The 16529-nt window shown below is 44.0% G+C and overlaps 1 protein-coding gene across 2 annotated transcripts in view; it reads left to right on the top strand.

The window, feature by feature from the left end:
- REV3L (REV3 like, DNA directed polymerase zeta catalytic subunit) overlaps positions 1 to 16529 on the top strand; it is a 1079635-nt gene that overhangs the window by 198366 nt on the left and 864740 nt on the right. For both annotated transcript variants that reach the window (XM_085612140.1, XM_085612139.1), the window contains exon 2: positions 6841 to 7030. In XM_085612140.1, coding sequence (XP_085468266.1) covers positions 6841 to 7030 — 190 coding nt within the window. The remainder of the gene's footprint in view (positions 1 to 6840; positions 7031 to 16529) is intronic.

Here is a 16529-nt window from a genome sequence, read left to right as displayed (position 1 = left end):
GCCGATGGGCAGGATTCTGCCCCAAACGGTAGCGAAGAACTCCGGAGTGTCCACATTGGGCCCATAGCAGTTCACTATGGTGATTGAATCCATACCTAGACGTCCCCATATAATGACATAACGCCCCTGTGGATCTGAAATGGAACCCGCCAGCTCAAACGGAGTCTGTTTTGTGACTATTATGGCCACCCCTCTGGCATATGAGGAGTAAGAGGAGAAAAATCGGTTACTCGCCCATCTACCGGCGAAGGACACCACGGATCCCGGGCTGAGGTGTGTCTCCTGTAGCAAAGCCACCTGCACCTGCTGCCTATCAAGATATGCCAGAATGCGTCTGCACTTTCGTGGGTCCCCTAGACCCCGGACATTCTATGACAATATTCTCAATACAGATTTATTATCCGATACCATCCCTCCAACCCAGCAGCGCACAACATGAACGATGTAAACTCCTGATTTGCCAGATCAAAACGCACATGAAATACAGCACACCAGCGAGTGCCCCACACACTATTCGTGCCATGACATTTATACCCCAAAAGTCTCCCTCCCCCTCCCACTGAAGCATCCCAATCATGCCAGTTGTCCAGAGCCCACCCCCCTCCTACATCCCAACAACTTACATTCCAGAAGGAAAAAACCTGCCCTTTTCCAGGGCAATATTGCGAAAACTGCAAACAAATACCAAAAGTCCCACAAAAACATAATGGGGTACACCCTTACGGGGGAACTGCCGCTAGGTGGGTCACGTGAACCTCTCGTCCGACCAGAGATCCCGCAGCAAATAGCTAGATCCCGAGTAGGCCGCAAGGGTGTTCAGCTGTTGTGTCGGCTATGGCGTTCCAGGTCTTAACAATCCCAGCGCTCCGAACTCCCTCTTCACCCCCAAAACACCTGAAACCCTTATTGTCCAGCTTTCTTAGACACAGTCTATATTCTGGGTACACAGCAATGAGAGAGCCTCGACAACAATAGTAAACAGCAACATATCAGTTTAACCTTCAATCCAATACCACGACTCCAGTCACTCTACATCCAAAGTTGTTGCTGATGGGGGTCCATCATGGACTGATGATTTTTCCTTTTGCTTTTTAAGCTGTTTCAAGAAATCTTCTGCCTGTTGAGGCTTCGGGCAGAATGTTTGAGCCCCCTGATACATGATGCGTAGACGGGCAGGATATAACAAAGCGTAGTCAATTTGAGCTTGCCTCAACTTCTGTTTGACTGCTAGAAACTTCCGGTGTTCCTCTTGAACCTGCAATGTAAAATCCGGGAACATTGTGACAGATACACCATTGTAGTGCAACTCTTTTTTCTCCCTAGCCACTCGTAGCGCCACATCACGATCCCTGTAATTTAAGAGGCGCGCAATGATAGGGCGAGGGGCACTTCCAGGGGGGGGGGGCTGCGGTCCAAGCGAACGGTGAGCCCTCTCCACTATGAAATGGGACGACAGCAGCTCCCTGCCATCAACAGCTTTTCAATGTAGTCCTTCATCTTGCCCGTATTGGTGCTCTCCGGAATACCTAAGACGTGAATGTTATTCCGGCGACTCCTCGCCTCTATGTCCTCATTCTTAGCTGCTATGGTTTTCAATAGCTTATCTATCTGCGCCGTCGCACCCTGCACCTGATTGGTGACATCCTCAACCTCCGATATTCGGTGCTCGGCCTCCGTTAAGCGAGTCTCATGGCCCTCCAATTTCCGAGCTATGGTGTCCATTCGCGACGTTAGGGCGTCCATTTTGTCCGCTATCGTCGTGAAGCCCTGCCGCACTTCCAAGAGAACCGACGCCACATCAGCCCCTAGGGAGCCCTGTGACCCCGCTGGCAGTTCTTCCACCTCACCTGCCACCTCCACCTGCTGATGTTGCATATCCTTTGTGGCCTCAAATGTGAGCCTCGGCTGGCGCGCATCAACCTTCCCCATCTCGACACTGATGTCCTCCGCAGCAGATATGGGGTGGCCAAGAGCAGCACAGTCTACTCACGAGGCAAAGCGCAGAGCAGTGCCCAACCCCCTTCCTCCGCAATCAGAGCAAGCGACACGGGCCCTAGGCCAGGGAGGCTGTGTTCAAGTGGGCAAGGATATAGGTCGCTTCAGTCCCTCGCTTCTATTGCAAGCAAAACGTGCAGTCTGTCAGCCCAATCCACTTCACAAGTACCATGCGGTGGCCTGTTGTGCACCTTCGCGCCGTCCACCACATAGAAAGAGTCGAGAAGAAGAGGGGAAGAAATGAGTTCCTGCTCTGCCACCACTCTCAGCAGTGAGCCGATCTGCCCTATGCTGCACCAGGGCCCACCGTGCTCCGACGTACAACAGATGGGTCAGCTTGACTGCAGGTGGAATTGCGCCACACGCCGGGGGGACTGCCAGCAATATGCCCCGAGCACTAATCCGCACCACCAAGGTCCCAGGTCCCCAGGCGCTGACCCAGATAGTGTGTAACAGCGGGTAGTTTAGTTGCTCCGCACGCCAGCCTGTGGGGCAATATAGTCACCTCTGCGGATCTGTGGCCCCTGAGCAGCACTACATAATTGCCTGCTGCTGCCCCATGGGAATGGTGATATCATCGATGCGCAACTTGGTAGCCGCCAGCCTAGAGGGAATCACTCTCCGAGCCCACCTGCACCTGCCGCCATCTTTATTGCTGCTCCTCCTTCTAGTCCGACAGAATCATCTCAGCGCCGGGCTCCCACTCACATATCGGGAGTCTTCTGCAGGTAGCCCGCTCCTTGCGCCATCCGCCATCCGTCTCTGCACGTTGCTCCCCAGCCGTGCCCCACAGCGCAGTACCCCCGCCGCCACCACTCAGCAGAGGCTCACCTGCCTCGTGGGCGCACCGGGGGTCGCGTAGGCACCTCAGCCCAGTCACCAGTTCCAGCGCGTCACCCGATGCAACCGGGTGGAACGCGCCTACAGCACCAGCCACCTCAGATCCACTCGGAGCGCCCCAGGGCAGGCGCCAGACGATCTGCTCCTGCCGGTCCACGTTATGCTGAAAAACTGGAGTCCACTACACCCAGGAAACCAGGATAAATGACGGATAAAAGGCGCTGAACAGCGGGAGCCTCACGCGATGGCGGCCATTCCACTCGTGCGCCACCTAGCGCCCCCCAAGGCTGTATGAATTTTGTTTCTAGATCTTAATAAAATTTAAATGTCTATAATTGAACTGTGCAGATATTTCAGAACATATGAAAATTAGGAAAGCACAATTGAAGCACATTTTTTGTTAATTCTAAAGTGTGGTGGAAACAAATATTTTAATATGATCAAACCAAATAAATACACTAGATGACGACATTTCCACACATGGTTTGTGCACTGTATACTTTTATCGATAAAACTGTGTGTCTGTGCAAATGTAATCGTCATTTCAATTGAAGATGTATTGTCTGTAATGGCATTGCGTCAACACACCAAGCATACTCCACTTTACCCCACTTCACTCTGCACCACTTCATGCCTCTGCATTCCACTCTGCATCACTTTGCCCAGTTGCACTCTGCCATTCCACACTGCGTCGCTGCACTATACTCTGCAGCATTTCATTCCACGCCACTTCACTCTACACCTCTCTGCATTACTTTGCACCACTTTACTCTATGCCAGCACACTCTATCCCTCTACTATTGCACCACTGCACTCTACAACACTCCAGTCAAGGCCACTTCACTCTGCTCTGAAACAATCTACTGTACTCTGTGCCCTGCAGTCTACCCTGTGGCACTTCATGCCAGTCTATTCTTTTCCGCCACACTCCACGTAAATGCATTCTACACCAGTTCTGCTCTATGCCATTCTACTGAAAACTACGGCACACTCCACCAATGCACTCTACACCACTTTACTAAAAAGAAATGCACTGTGCCCGACTACGCCTCTATACTCTACAACACTCAACTCTATGCCAGTGCACGCTATGCCACTCTACACCATTGCGCTCTACGTCACTGCACTTTATGCCAATGCACTCTATGCCAAGTCACTCTGCTCTGCACCACTCGACTCCATGCCATTCTACTGCACTCTGCGCCACTCCCTCTGCATCACTCTATGCTACTGCACTCTACTCTGAAACAATCGGCTCTACATACTGCACTTTATGCCATCCTGCGCCACTTCACTCTACGCCAGTACGCTCTATGCCACTGCAATCTTTGCTGCTCCACTCGCTGTACTCTGAATCACTCTGTGCCACTGCATCTACTCCACTTCACTCAAAACCAATGCACTCTACACCAATCTACGCTGCACCACTGCACTCTATTTTGAAACAGTCTGCTCTACACCGCTACACTCTATGCCACTCCATTCTACTATACATCACTGTACTCTGTGCCCTGCAGTCTACCCTGTGGCACTTCATGCCAGTCTATTCCCTTCCGCCACACTCCACGTAAATGCATTCTACACCAGTTCTGCTCTATGCCATTCTACTGAAAACTACGGCACACTCCACCAATGCACTCTACACCACTTTACTAAAAAGAAATGCACTGTGCCCGACTACGCCTCTATACTCTACAACACTCAACTCTATGCCAGTGCACGCTATGCCACTCTACACCATTGCGCTCTACGTCACTGCACTTTATGCCAATGCACTCTATGCCAAGTCACTCTGCTCTGCACCACTCAACTCCATGCCATTCTACTGCACTCTGCGCCACTCCCTCTGCATCACTCTATGCTACTGCACTCTACTCTGAAACAATCGGCTCTACATACTGCACTTTATGCCATCCTGCGCCACTTCACTCTACGCCAGTACGCTCTATGCCACTGCAATCTGTGCTGCTCCACTCGCTGTACTCTGAATCACTCTGTGCCACTGCATCTACTCCACTTCACTCAAAACCAATGCACTCTACACCAATCTACGCTGCACCACTGTACTTTACACAGCTTCACTTTAAGCCACTCTACTACACTACACTACACTACACTCTGACGCTCCACTCCATTAAACTCTACTCTGATGCTTCACTGTACAACACTCTTGTCCACTTTGCCATTCTACCACCGTACACCACTTTGACACTCTAAGCGACTCCCCCTATGCTACGGTATGCCATTTTACTCCACACTAATCTATGACATTCTACTCCACCCCTCTGACACATTCCACTGTACAACACTACTCCACTGAGTGGCACTCCATTCTATGACAATCTACACCACTCTACAACACTCCACACAGTGCCGTGTACACCACTCAATGATACTCTATGCCCACTCACTCTTATGCTCCACTCTGACACTCTACTCTGCCATTCAACTCTACAACCCTCTACTCTATGCCCTTCCATTCTGCAACATTCTACTCCCTTCACTACACTCGATGCCACTCCACTTGATGCCACTCCATGGCACTTCACTTCACTCAACTTTACACCACTCTACGCACCTCCATAACACTCCACTCTACGCCACACTGCACCACTCTACTTTTCAACACTCCTCACCACTCTCCTTTATGCCACTGAGCAGCAGCCCGCCGGTGTACAACATGGCTAAATCATTGGCAAAGCCAATAGCTCTTGCATAGATAAGACCTATTGGCTGTGCAAATGCTTGCCTCTCTTGCTCTCGTCAGAATCTAATTATAAGTATATCCCACGCCCCCAACCACCAGTACAAATAAAGCTTCTGGCTTTAGGTTTCATAATGATCGTAGTTGGCTGAGCTTTAATCATCCGTCCGTTAATAACATGAGTACCATTCAAATGTTGATTCTAATAGTCGCCACTGTAGTTTGCACTGTTATGAAATGGAAGAATTTTCAGTAGTGAGCTTTATATAAAAATATTTTGTAATGAATTTGCGCAAAGGTAGCTTTGCAACGAGATTGCTTTCGAAGCACAGATACTCCTGATGAGTTATGCTAAATTAGGCTGTTAATGCCCGCGTCAAGTTTTAACCCTCACATTTCCCACTATATTTATTTGAGAGTTTTCATAAAGTGCCACTGAACGTGGTAAGGCCGCATTAGAGCACACTTGTAGTAAATTATGTAAAGGGTGCTTTCCTCTTCTTTCTTTTCACACACACAATGTCCAGCAAACAGGACTTCCTTATTTTCAGTGCGTCGAGCAATCTGTAAGAGTTGTTAAAGATAAATTACAATAGGCGACATTAATCATTCTCTCTAGTGTCCCATCACTCACAGTGAAAAACAAATGGTGTACGTTTTCGACGGGATTCGCTTTCCATGTTTTAGTTGTGGAATTGGCGATTTTAATAATTAAGTTTGGGTCTCCCTTTTATCGTCATTACCTTATTTAATTTAGATGAGCTTGCACCTTAAAGAGCAGGTCGGCCGTAATTTGTGAACCCGGAAGCCAGCCTGCCAGACACCTCTGTTTCCTGAATAGAGATTCCATCTCGACCTCCTGTCCCCCGCCGGCCACTATGTAGCAACGTGATAAGGGTTGACAAGCGTTTCAGCAGTTGCAATTCCTTGAGATCTTGACTGCAACATCATACAGCAGAGGCCCGGCTGGCACTAAACTCGACAAATGTTGGCACCTTGTTCGGACAGTTAATTAAAAAAAAAATAATGCCTAATAGTTTTTTTTCAAGACTCAAAAGGTTTGTTAAAGAATAAAGATCATATTCAAAAGAATGCTAAATTGTGAAATTAAAATGTAAAATACATTTTAAATGGTTCTGCTATGTACACCCCATTTATCTACGTACGCATTTGTGCACTAGTGCAAGCATGTTGGTTACTTTGTGATGTAGGTTATTTTCTGGCTATTGAATTTTTTAATGAAAATACGTCCTGATTATAGATATTAATTGTCTTCTTTTCCATCCGCTCTGTTTTCGCAGGTCAGAAGACATGCCTACATTTACATGGCATATTTCCCTACATCTATGTGCCATATGACGGACATGGACAGGATCCAGATCGCTATCTTCGTCTAGTGGCATTTAGTATCGACAGAGCACTTAACGTGGCACTGGGCAATCTGTCTTCTTCAGTTCAACATGTGTTCAAAATCTCCTTAGTGTCTGGAATGTAAGTAGCTGACAAATTTACATCTTTTTACTGTGTCCTTGGCTTAAACACCTTCTACTTCTAAATACGCTCCAATTAATCTCTCTCTCTCTCTCTCTCTCTCTCTCTCTCTCTCTCTCTCTCTCTCTCTCTCTCTCTCTCTCTCTCTCTCTCTCTCTATATATATATATATATATATATATATATATATATATATATATATATATATTATCTACTGGCGGTCGCCAGTAGATAGTTATAGTTAGGACCGAGTTCCCATAGGAAATCTGAAAATTCTATTTTGCATAACTTTGGCGCCGGTTGACTTATGTTCGTGAAATTGTCAAAACTAATGGGGCGCTCCGCTCAGCTCCTACCCTGAAAGTCTCGGGGTGATTCGTCAAGCGGGGGCTGAGAAAAAAGGGGGGTCCCAAAACGCGTTTTCCCCATGCATTTTCCCATAGGACCTTTAGTGGAAGGTACAGCCCGAACGGCTGAACAGAATTACTTGAAATTTGGCAAAGAGGTAGTCCTCAGGTCAGGCATGTGCCTTTTGCATATATGGTGTAAATCCGTTCAGTAGTTCCTGTGAAAATCAAAAGTAAAATCATATATATATCTGGGCGGAGCCTAACCACACATCTCATTGTGAGATCTGATTGGCTGTCAGCACTTCATCCAAGAAGTGTTGGCAGCCATCTTGGGACCAATATACATGATAGCACCTCATTAAAAAGCATTGCAGTTAATAGAAGGTTTTAAGACTTTAGTTACATTATAAATCATTTGTTGATGGTACCATACTCATTTTAGGAATTGTGGTATGTTCTAAGGTGATTTTACCATGTGAATAAGCCTTCTGCTGGGATATCATGAATCATGTTTGAGAGAAAACTATTTTCACATGCTTTTCCCACAGAGGTTTGGAAGGTGATCTATAAGCTAAACTGAGAGCATGTTTTCGGTAAATTCACATTATCTTTCTCAGTCATGTGAGAATGAAGTCTGACACTCTCAGTAAAACATGTACATCCACCAAGGGCAGAGACTGTCAGTTGATTCCTTTGTGTTCTACTGCAGCTTCCCAGAGTGTTCCAAAGAACAACTAGAGCGCTAACAGTCTTACTTATGAGAAAGGTATGGCACACCTAAAGCCATCTTGATTGGATTAAAGTGGTAACATTTAAAACATTTAATTTAAAAAGGAACAAAATGAGAGGGTTCATTTTGCCATAGAATGTATGATTAGTGCTGCAGAAAGAAAAATTAGGGCACATTTTGAGTGACTTCTCAAATCCTCTTCTATTTCATTAAAGAATTCGGACATGCAGACTGAAACATGCACTTTCAATACCAGCAGCAGACTTCCCTGGTGAGCAGTAGCTTTACTACAGTGATCTAATGAGCAACTAGAGTGCTAACATTCTGAATTTATGGCAAATGTGTGACACATCTGAATGCCTTCTTCATTGAATCGAAGTAAAAAACTGACAGTATGCCTACTGAGGAGACTGCAGTAAATGAGGAAATTAGGAATCTTCATAACAAGGTTCCCAAGATGGCCACCAGAGACAAAAGAGCCCAAATGTAGCACAAATATCACCGAGATGTAGCCCAAGTATAGCCCAATGACAGAAATCCCAGAGTGTTTTAAAGAACAACTAGAGCGCTAACAGTCTTACTTATGACAAAGGTATGGCACACCTGAAGCCATCTTGATTGGAATAAAGTGGTAACATTTAAAACATTTAATTTGCAAAGGAACAAAATGAGGGGGTTCATTTTGCCATAGAAATTATGATTAGTGCTGCAGAAAGAAAACTTAGGGCACATTTTGACTTCTCAAATCCTCTTCTATTTCATTAAAAAGTTCTGACATGCAGACTGAAACATGCACTTTGAATACCAGCAGCAGACTTCCATGGTGAGCAGTAGCTTTGCTACAGTGATCTAATGAGGAACTAGAGTGCTACCATTCAGAATTTATGGCAAATGTGTCACATCTGAATGCCTTCTTGATGGAACCAAAGTAAACAAGCATTGAAAATGCAATAGGTCTCGCCCTCGTTTAAGTTAAAGCAATTCTGTTTATAATTAGGTGGCTTTTTAGCCTTGCTTTTAATATTGTTTTTCAAAATGTCATATACATACCATGCATATGTATGCATATATGTATATGTTTGCATGAATTTATATTTATATAGATATGCAGATTATATGTTTATATATGTGTGTGTGTATATATATATATATATATATATATATATATACACATACATATATAAATGATGCATATATATATGTGCATATGTGTGCATGTAGAGAGGTAGAGAGGTAGAGGTGTATAGGTAGAGGTGTATAGGTAGAGGTAGAGGTGTATAGGTAGAGGTGTATAGGTAGAGGTGTATAGGTAGAGGTGTATAGGTAGAGGTGTATAGGTAGAGGTGTATAGGTAGAGGTGTATAAGTAGAGGTGTAGAGGTGTAGAGGTGTAGAGGTGTAGAGAGTAGTAGAGGTGTAGAGAGTAGTAGAGGTGTAGAGAGTAGTAGAGGTGTAGAGAGTAGTAGAGGTGTAGAGAGTAGTAGAGGTGTAGTGAGGTGTAGAGAGTAGTAGAGGTGTAGAGAGTAGTAGAGGTGTAGAGAGTAGTAGAGGTGTAGAGAGTAGTAGAGGTGTAGAGAGTAGTAGAGGTGTAGAGAGTAGAGAGCGAGTAATAGAGAGTAAGTATTAGAGAGTAGTAGAGAGTAGTAGAGAAAGTATCAGAGTGAGTAGTAGAGAGTAGTAGAGTGAGTAGTAGAGAGTGAGTATTAGAGAGTGAGTAGTAGAGAGTAGGAGAGTGAGTAGTAGAGAGTGAGTAGTAGAGAGTGAGTAGTAGAGAGTGAGTAGTAGAAAGTAGTAGAGAGTGAGTAGTAGAGAGTGAGTAGTAGAGAGTGAGTAGTAGAGAGTGAGTAGTAGAGTGAGTAGCCGAGTGAGTAGTAGAGAGTGAGTAGTAGAGAGTGAGTAGTAGAGAGTGAGTAGTAGAGAGTGAGTAGTAGAGAGTGAGTAGTAGAGAGTGAGTAGTAGAGAGTAGCAGAGAGTGAGTAGTAGAGAGTAGTAGAGAGTAGTAGAGAGTAGTAGAGAGTAGTAGAGAGTGAGTAGTAGAGTGAGTAGTAGAGTGAGTAGTAGAGTGAGTAGTAGAGTGAGTAGTAGAGTGAGTAGTAGAAAGTAGTAGTGAGTGAGTAGTAGAGTGAGTAGTAGAGAGTGAGTAGTAGAGAGTGAGTAGTAGAGAGTGAGTAGTAGAGAGTGAGTAGTAGAGAGTGAGTAGTAGAGAGCGAGTAGTAGAGAGCGAGTAGTAGAGAGCGAGTAGTAGAGAGCGAGTAGCAGAGAGCGAGTAGCAGAGAGCGAGTAGCAGAGAGCGTGAGTAGTAGCGAGTAGTAGCGAGTGAGTAGTAGAGAGTAGTCAGTCAGTCAGTGTCAGTCAGTCAGTGTCAGTCAGTCAGTGTCAGTCAGTCAGTCAGTGTCAGTCAGTGTCAGTCAGTCAGTGTCAGTCAGTGTCAGTCAATCAGTGTCAGTCAATCAGTGTCAGTCAATCAGTGTCAGTCAATCAGTGTCAGTCAATCAGTGTCAGTCAATCAGTGTCAGTCAGTGTCAGTCAGTCAGTCAGTGTCAGTCAGTCAGTGTCAGTCAGTCAGTGTCAGTCAGTCAGTGTCAGTCAGTCAGTGTCAGTCAGTCAGTGTCAGTCAGTCAGTGTCAGTCAGTCAGTGTCAGTCAGTGTCAGTCAGTCAGTGTCAGTCAGTCAGTGTCAGTCAGTCAGTGTCAGTCAGTCAGTGTCAGTCAGTCAGTGTCAGTCAGTCAGTGTCAGTCAGTCAGTGTCAGTCAGTCAGTGTCAGTCAGTCAGTATCAGTCAGTCAGTGTCAGCTAGAGCAGCTCTGCTGACCTGGTTCTCTGGCTCTAAAGCAGCTCTGCTGACCTGGTTCTCTGGCTCTAAAGCAGCTCTGCTGACCTGGTTCTCTGGCTCTAAAGCAGCTCTGCTGACCTGGTTCTCTGGCTCTAAAGCAGCTCTGCTGACCTGGTTCTCTGGCTCTAAAGCAGCTCTGCTGACCTGGTTCTCTGGCTCTAAAGCAGCTCTGCTGACCTGGTTCTCTGGCTCTAAAGCAGCTCTGCTGACCTGGTTCTCTCTCTCTCTAAAGCATCTCTGCTGACCTGGTTTCTCTGGCTCTAGAGCAGCTCTACTGACCTTGTTCTTATGCTGCAGAGCAGCCCTGCTGATCTAGTTCTCTGGCTCTACAACAGCTCTGCAGACCTCGTTCTCTGGCTCTAAAGCAGCTCCGTTGACCCAGTTCTATGGCTCTGAAGCAGTTCTGCTGACCTGGTTCTCTCCCTCTAAAGCAGCTCTACTGACCTGGTTTCTCTGGCTCTGCAGCTGCTCTGCTGACCTGGTTCTCTGGCTCTAGAGCAGCTCTGTTGACCTGATTCTTAGGCTCTAGAGCAGCTCTACTGACCTGGTTCTCTGGCTCTAAAGCAGCTCTGCTGACCTGGTTCTATGGCTCTAAAGCAGCTCTGCTTACCTGGTTCTCTGGCTCTAAAGCAGCTCTGTTGGCCTGGTTCTCTGGCTCTAAAGCAGCTCTGCTGACCTGGTTCTCTCCCTCTAAAGCAACTCTGCTGACCTGGTTTCTCTGGCTCTACAGCAGCTCTGCTGACCTGGTTCTCTGACTCTAGAGCAGCTCTCCTGACCTAGTTCTTAGGCTCTAGAGCAGCTCTGCTGACCTGGTTCTCTGGCTCTACAGCAGCTCTGCTGACCTGGTTTTCTGCACTCACGACGCACGCACCCGACTTCGCGAAAATATATTTAAAAATAATATAAGTTCGCTTATAAGTACAAATATATTATTTGGATGAATATCTTACATAATCTCTTGCCTTATTATGTATATTAAAGACACATACATATCATTTTGGGACATCATTTTTTTTTGCGGGAGTCGCGCAGCCAGCGCGCCCCAGCACGTATATGATGTCACGCGGGACCCGCAAGCGCGCAACATCTTGTACCGTAATGCGCATGTGTCGCGAATGCGTGGGAGCCGGAGTCGCAGACTGGTCGCATACCAATCGCGCATATCACGTGATGTTAAATGTATATGATCTAACTGAAAAACACGCAGCCGTCGCACACCATACGCGGATCCTTCATGACTATTCTAAAATGGCGGCTAGAATGCGCGCACCCACCGTGATGTGTACACTTTGAGTGCGCGACTGCGAAAAAAATTGGATTTTTTTTTTGAAGAAAATGATATAAATATATTAAATTAAAAAATGAAAACAAGAAAATTAATCAATATTTCAGTTTTAATTAAAAATTATTTTTTTGCAATTTTCAGAAAAATATGTTATTTAATGAATAAAATATTTATAAATAAACAGTTAAAAAACTGTAGAAAATCAGTACAAAAAAATAGATATAACTACTATCACACTTAAAAGTTAGCATTTAAAAAACCTTTGAAATTCACTGAAAAAAAACATAGGTTTCAGAGACGTTATAGTTAGAAATTAGCATTTAAAAAACCTTAGAAATTCACAGAAAAAAACATAGGTTTCAGAGGTGTTTTAGTTAGCTGCCCATTTCACTCGTACAAAACCATAGAAATTCCTCTGTTATAGTTAGTTCTGCTAACTATAACTCACGCGCCCGCAATGCACTGCTAATGATGTCACATATTGCATCATTCATGACATGGTCAGTGACATCACTGATGACATCACTGATGACATCATCCACTTGACAATCCGATACACCACATCATACACTAGTATAACCTTTCATCACTCACTGTAAAATACAGAGTACCATATTTGAAACCATTGACACACCAATACCAGTTACTACATACCCACTCACTGATTCCTAAGTCTACACACACAACTACCCATTCAACAACAGAATCATCTATACATGCAGTCATTAATTAATAGAACACTATCAAATGCACTTATACACATATCTAGACATTGACACATCAGCAGTCATCTTAGTCGGTTATGCAGTCATCCTACTCACTCATGAAAAAAATGTATCGCACTTAAATTTACTCACTTACACAATTATCCAACGACACCTCATTTATTCAAACACATAGTAACTCATCGTTAATATGTTTAAAAAGCACCATTACAATTATACACTCATTCATATATTTGCTCACAATCACTGACTCTTACACAAACTTATTTATATACACCAACTCTCACATACAATGCCTTTTATTTTTTTTACTTTGTTGAAGATGTACAACTAAAACATATATTCGCTCACCAACACACAAATAAATACACTCAGTCACCCAAACAACTGTTTCCACATGCACTCTTAAACCCATACACCTAGTCCATCAACCATTCACACATCTATGCTTAGTTACACACACCCCATCCAACCACACACAAACTCAGTGTCCCATACAAATACTCACCCAACTAATCAATAACTAATATACACACTCATGTAGTTAGTGACCAACTGAGGCAGCATGTTATACAACAACAGAGACAGTGCTGCACACATTCACATAGTTTAGTTACTAATCCATGTATTAAGTGAGACACTTTTAATTACTCACTTAAACAGACAGTCAGACAGCTACTAAATCCTCCATCCAGACAGTTATATATCCACTCAATCTTCAATACAGATTGGTATATATATAATACATATTTAAATTTCAAACTAAACCACATTCAGTGGATGATGTCATCAATGATGTCATCAGTGATGTCATCAGTGATGTCATCAGTGATGTCACTGACCATGTCATGAATGATGCAATATGTGACATCATCAGCAGTGCATTGCGGGCGCGTGAGTTATAGTTAGCAGAACTAACTATAATGGAGGAATTTCTATGGTTTTGTACGAGTGAAATGGGCAGCTAACTAGAACACCCCTGAAACCTATGTTTTTTTCTGTGATATATATATATATATATATATATATATATATATATATATATATATATATATATATATATATATATATATATATATATATATATATATATATATATATTCACTGAAAAAACCATAGGTTTCAGGGGTGTTATAGTTAGCTGGACTTTTCACTTGTACAAAACCATTGAAATTCCCCCGTTATAGTTAGTTCAGCTAACTATAACTCGCGCGCCCGCAATGCACTGCTGATGACGTCATATATTACATCACTCATGACATGGTCAGTGACATCACTGATGACATCATCCAGTGAATGTCTGTTTTTCTGAAAATTAAATATGTTTTATATATGTATCTCTCAAGGTCGATGGAAGAATAAATGGGTATATAAGTGTCTAAATGGATGATTTGTTTTTGAAAAATTGATTGTGTAACTGACTGATTAAGTGTATCATAGTGAATACATGGCTTAGTGAGTAATGTTTAAATATGTAAATATCTGTATCAGTCTCTCACTTTGTGTATAAGTGGCTGCATGGGTTGGTGAGTAGCTACATGGGTGTCTATATAGGTTATTAGTTGGTCTTATGAGTATCAGTCTGAGTGTCTGCATGGTTCGGTTGGGGGTATTACGTAGTGCATAGGTGCATGAATGAGTGACTCACTGTTTGTATGTGTTGAAGACAGCATGTGTGCAGGACTGTATGGGTGGATGAGTGTGTGTATGGGTGTGTTAGTGAGTGAATGACTGTCTCAATAGTGTCTTTATGAGTAACTACATATGCTTTAAACTAGTATATGTGACTATTGGTGTATATATGTGAGAATATGTGAGAGTGAGAGATTGAAAGAGTTCCTGTATGAATAAGTATGTGTTTCTAGAAGTGATTGTTTAAAAGACTAAGTATGTGTAAGTTTCCGTAGAAGTAAGTGTGGTGGTGTGTGTATAACTGTATATGCAAGTAAATGTATGTTTGATACTTTATTAGCATGAGTGACGATGTGTGTGAGTAACTCTATGGATGAGTGGCATTGTGTAACAGGATGTATAGTTGTATGAGTACATATGATGAGTGAGTACATGTATGAGTGACTGTATAGGACTATTGGTGAATGAGTGGATGTGTATTTGGATCTTAGAATTACTGAAGAGGTTGTTGTTACTGGTATTGGTATGTCCATTGTTTTGAAAATGTTAGTCTCTATTTTTGAATGTGTGTATCAAAGGTTATATTCGGGTGAGAGGAGGTCTGCCACTCTATCACAAGGATGATGTCATCAGTGATGTCATTTGAGATGTCATCAGTGATGTCATGAGTGATGTCACTGACCATGTTGTGAGTGATGTAATATGTGACATCATCAGCAGTGCATTGCGGGCGCGCGAGTTATAGTTAGCTGAACTAACTATAACGGGGGAATTTCAATGGTTTTGTACAAGTGAAAAGCCCAGCTAACTAAAACACCCCTGAAACCTATGGTTTTGTCAGTGAATTTCTGAAGTTTTTTAAATGCTAATTCCTAACTATAACGTGCCTGAAACCTATGTTTTTTTCTGTGAATTTCAAAGGTTTTTTAAATGCTAATTTCTAACTATGCCTACAGAGATAGGACATGTGAAGAAAGAAGAAAAAATGCACAGAAAGAAAAAAAAGATGTGCAGAAAGAAGCAACAGAAGTCCTCAAAGACGAAGAAAAGTGCAGGAAGAAGGATAACGTGCAGAAAGAACAAAAAGAAAAGCAGAAAGAATCCTTGTTGCAAAATCATCCTGTACCCTCAACTTTTTCAGACGGATACTGGTGGTAACTGAGTCTGACTAACCAGTCCTAGAGCCAGTGCTATGTTAAAAGACACTTAGAATACAGTGAAAACACCTACATACACTAGGGAACATTATGCGTTGGGGTCCCCCTCTGATTAGCATGACCTCCTCTGTAAGCCCCTAGTATATAATAGGGCAGGGGGATTAAAACTACCTCTTAAAACAGGCCACAGGGCATTTTTGCACACGTTAACTCAGGCCCCGTCCCCTCCCTTCACCACTGTGTAAACACGCCCTGTGTCCGTTTTTAGTTAGGAGATTAAGTTTATTTGAATCCTGAGGGTCCCTAGGGTCCAACTAGCCCACTAGGTACGTCCAGTAAGTGCCACAGAGCTGCGTTGCAGAGAGGTGTAAAAAGTGGCACAGCCTGGACCACACCTCTGCAATGCAGCTCAGTGGCGCTTACTGGAAGCACTTGGTGGGCTAGTTAGCCCCCAGGGGCCCTCAGTATTGAAGGGAAATTATATCCTCAATTTAAAACGTGCCATAGTGCGTGTTTGCACACGTCACCTCAGGCCCCGTCCCCTCCCTTCACCACTGTGTAAACGCGCCCTGTGGCTGTTCTAAGTTGAGAGATTAAGTCCCCTTGAATCCTAAGGGTCCCTAGGTGCAAACTAGACCACTAGGTACCTCCAGTAAGCGCAACAGAGCTGCGCTGCAGAGAGGTGTAAAATGGTGCTTGGCCTCAGAACACCTGTCTGCAGCGCAGCTCCCTGGCGCATACTGGAGATGCCTGTTGGGCTGGTTGGCCCTCAGGGACCCTCAGTATTGA

The sequence above is a fragment of the Triturus cristatus genome, chromosome 6, assembly GCF_964204655.1.
Source record: "Triturus cristatus chromosome 6, aTriCri1.1, whole genome shotgun sequence".
In the NCBI taxonomy this organism is placed as follows: domain Eukaryota; kingdom Metazoa; phylum Chordata; class Amphibia; order Caudata; family Salamandridae; genus Triturus; species Triturus cristatus.
The sequence above is the reverse complement of the archived record's forward strand: the minus strand, read 5'-3'. Positions and strand labels throughout refer to the sequence as shown.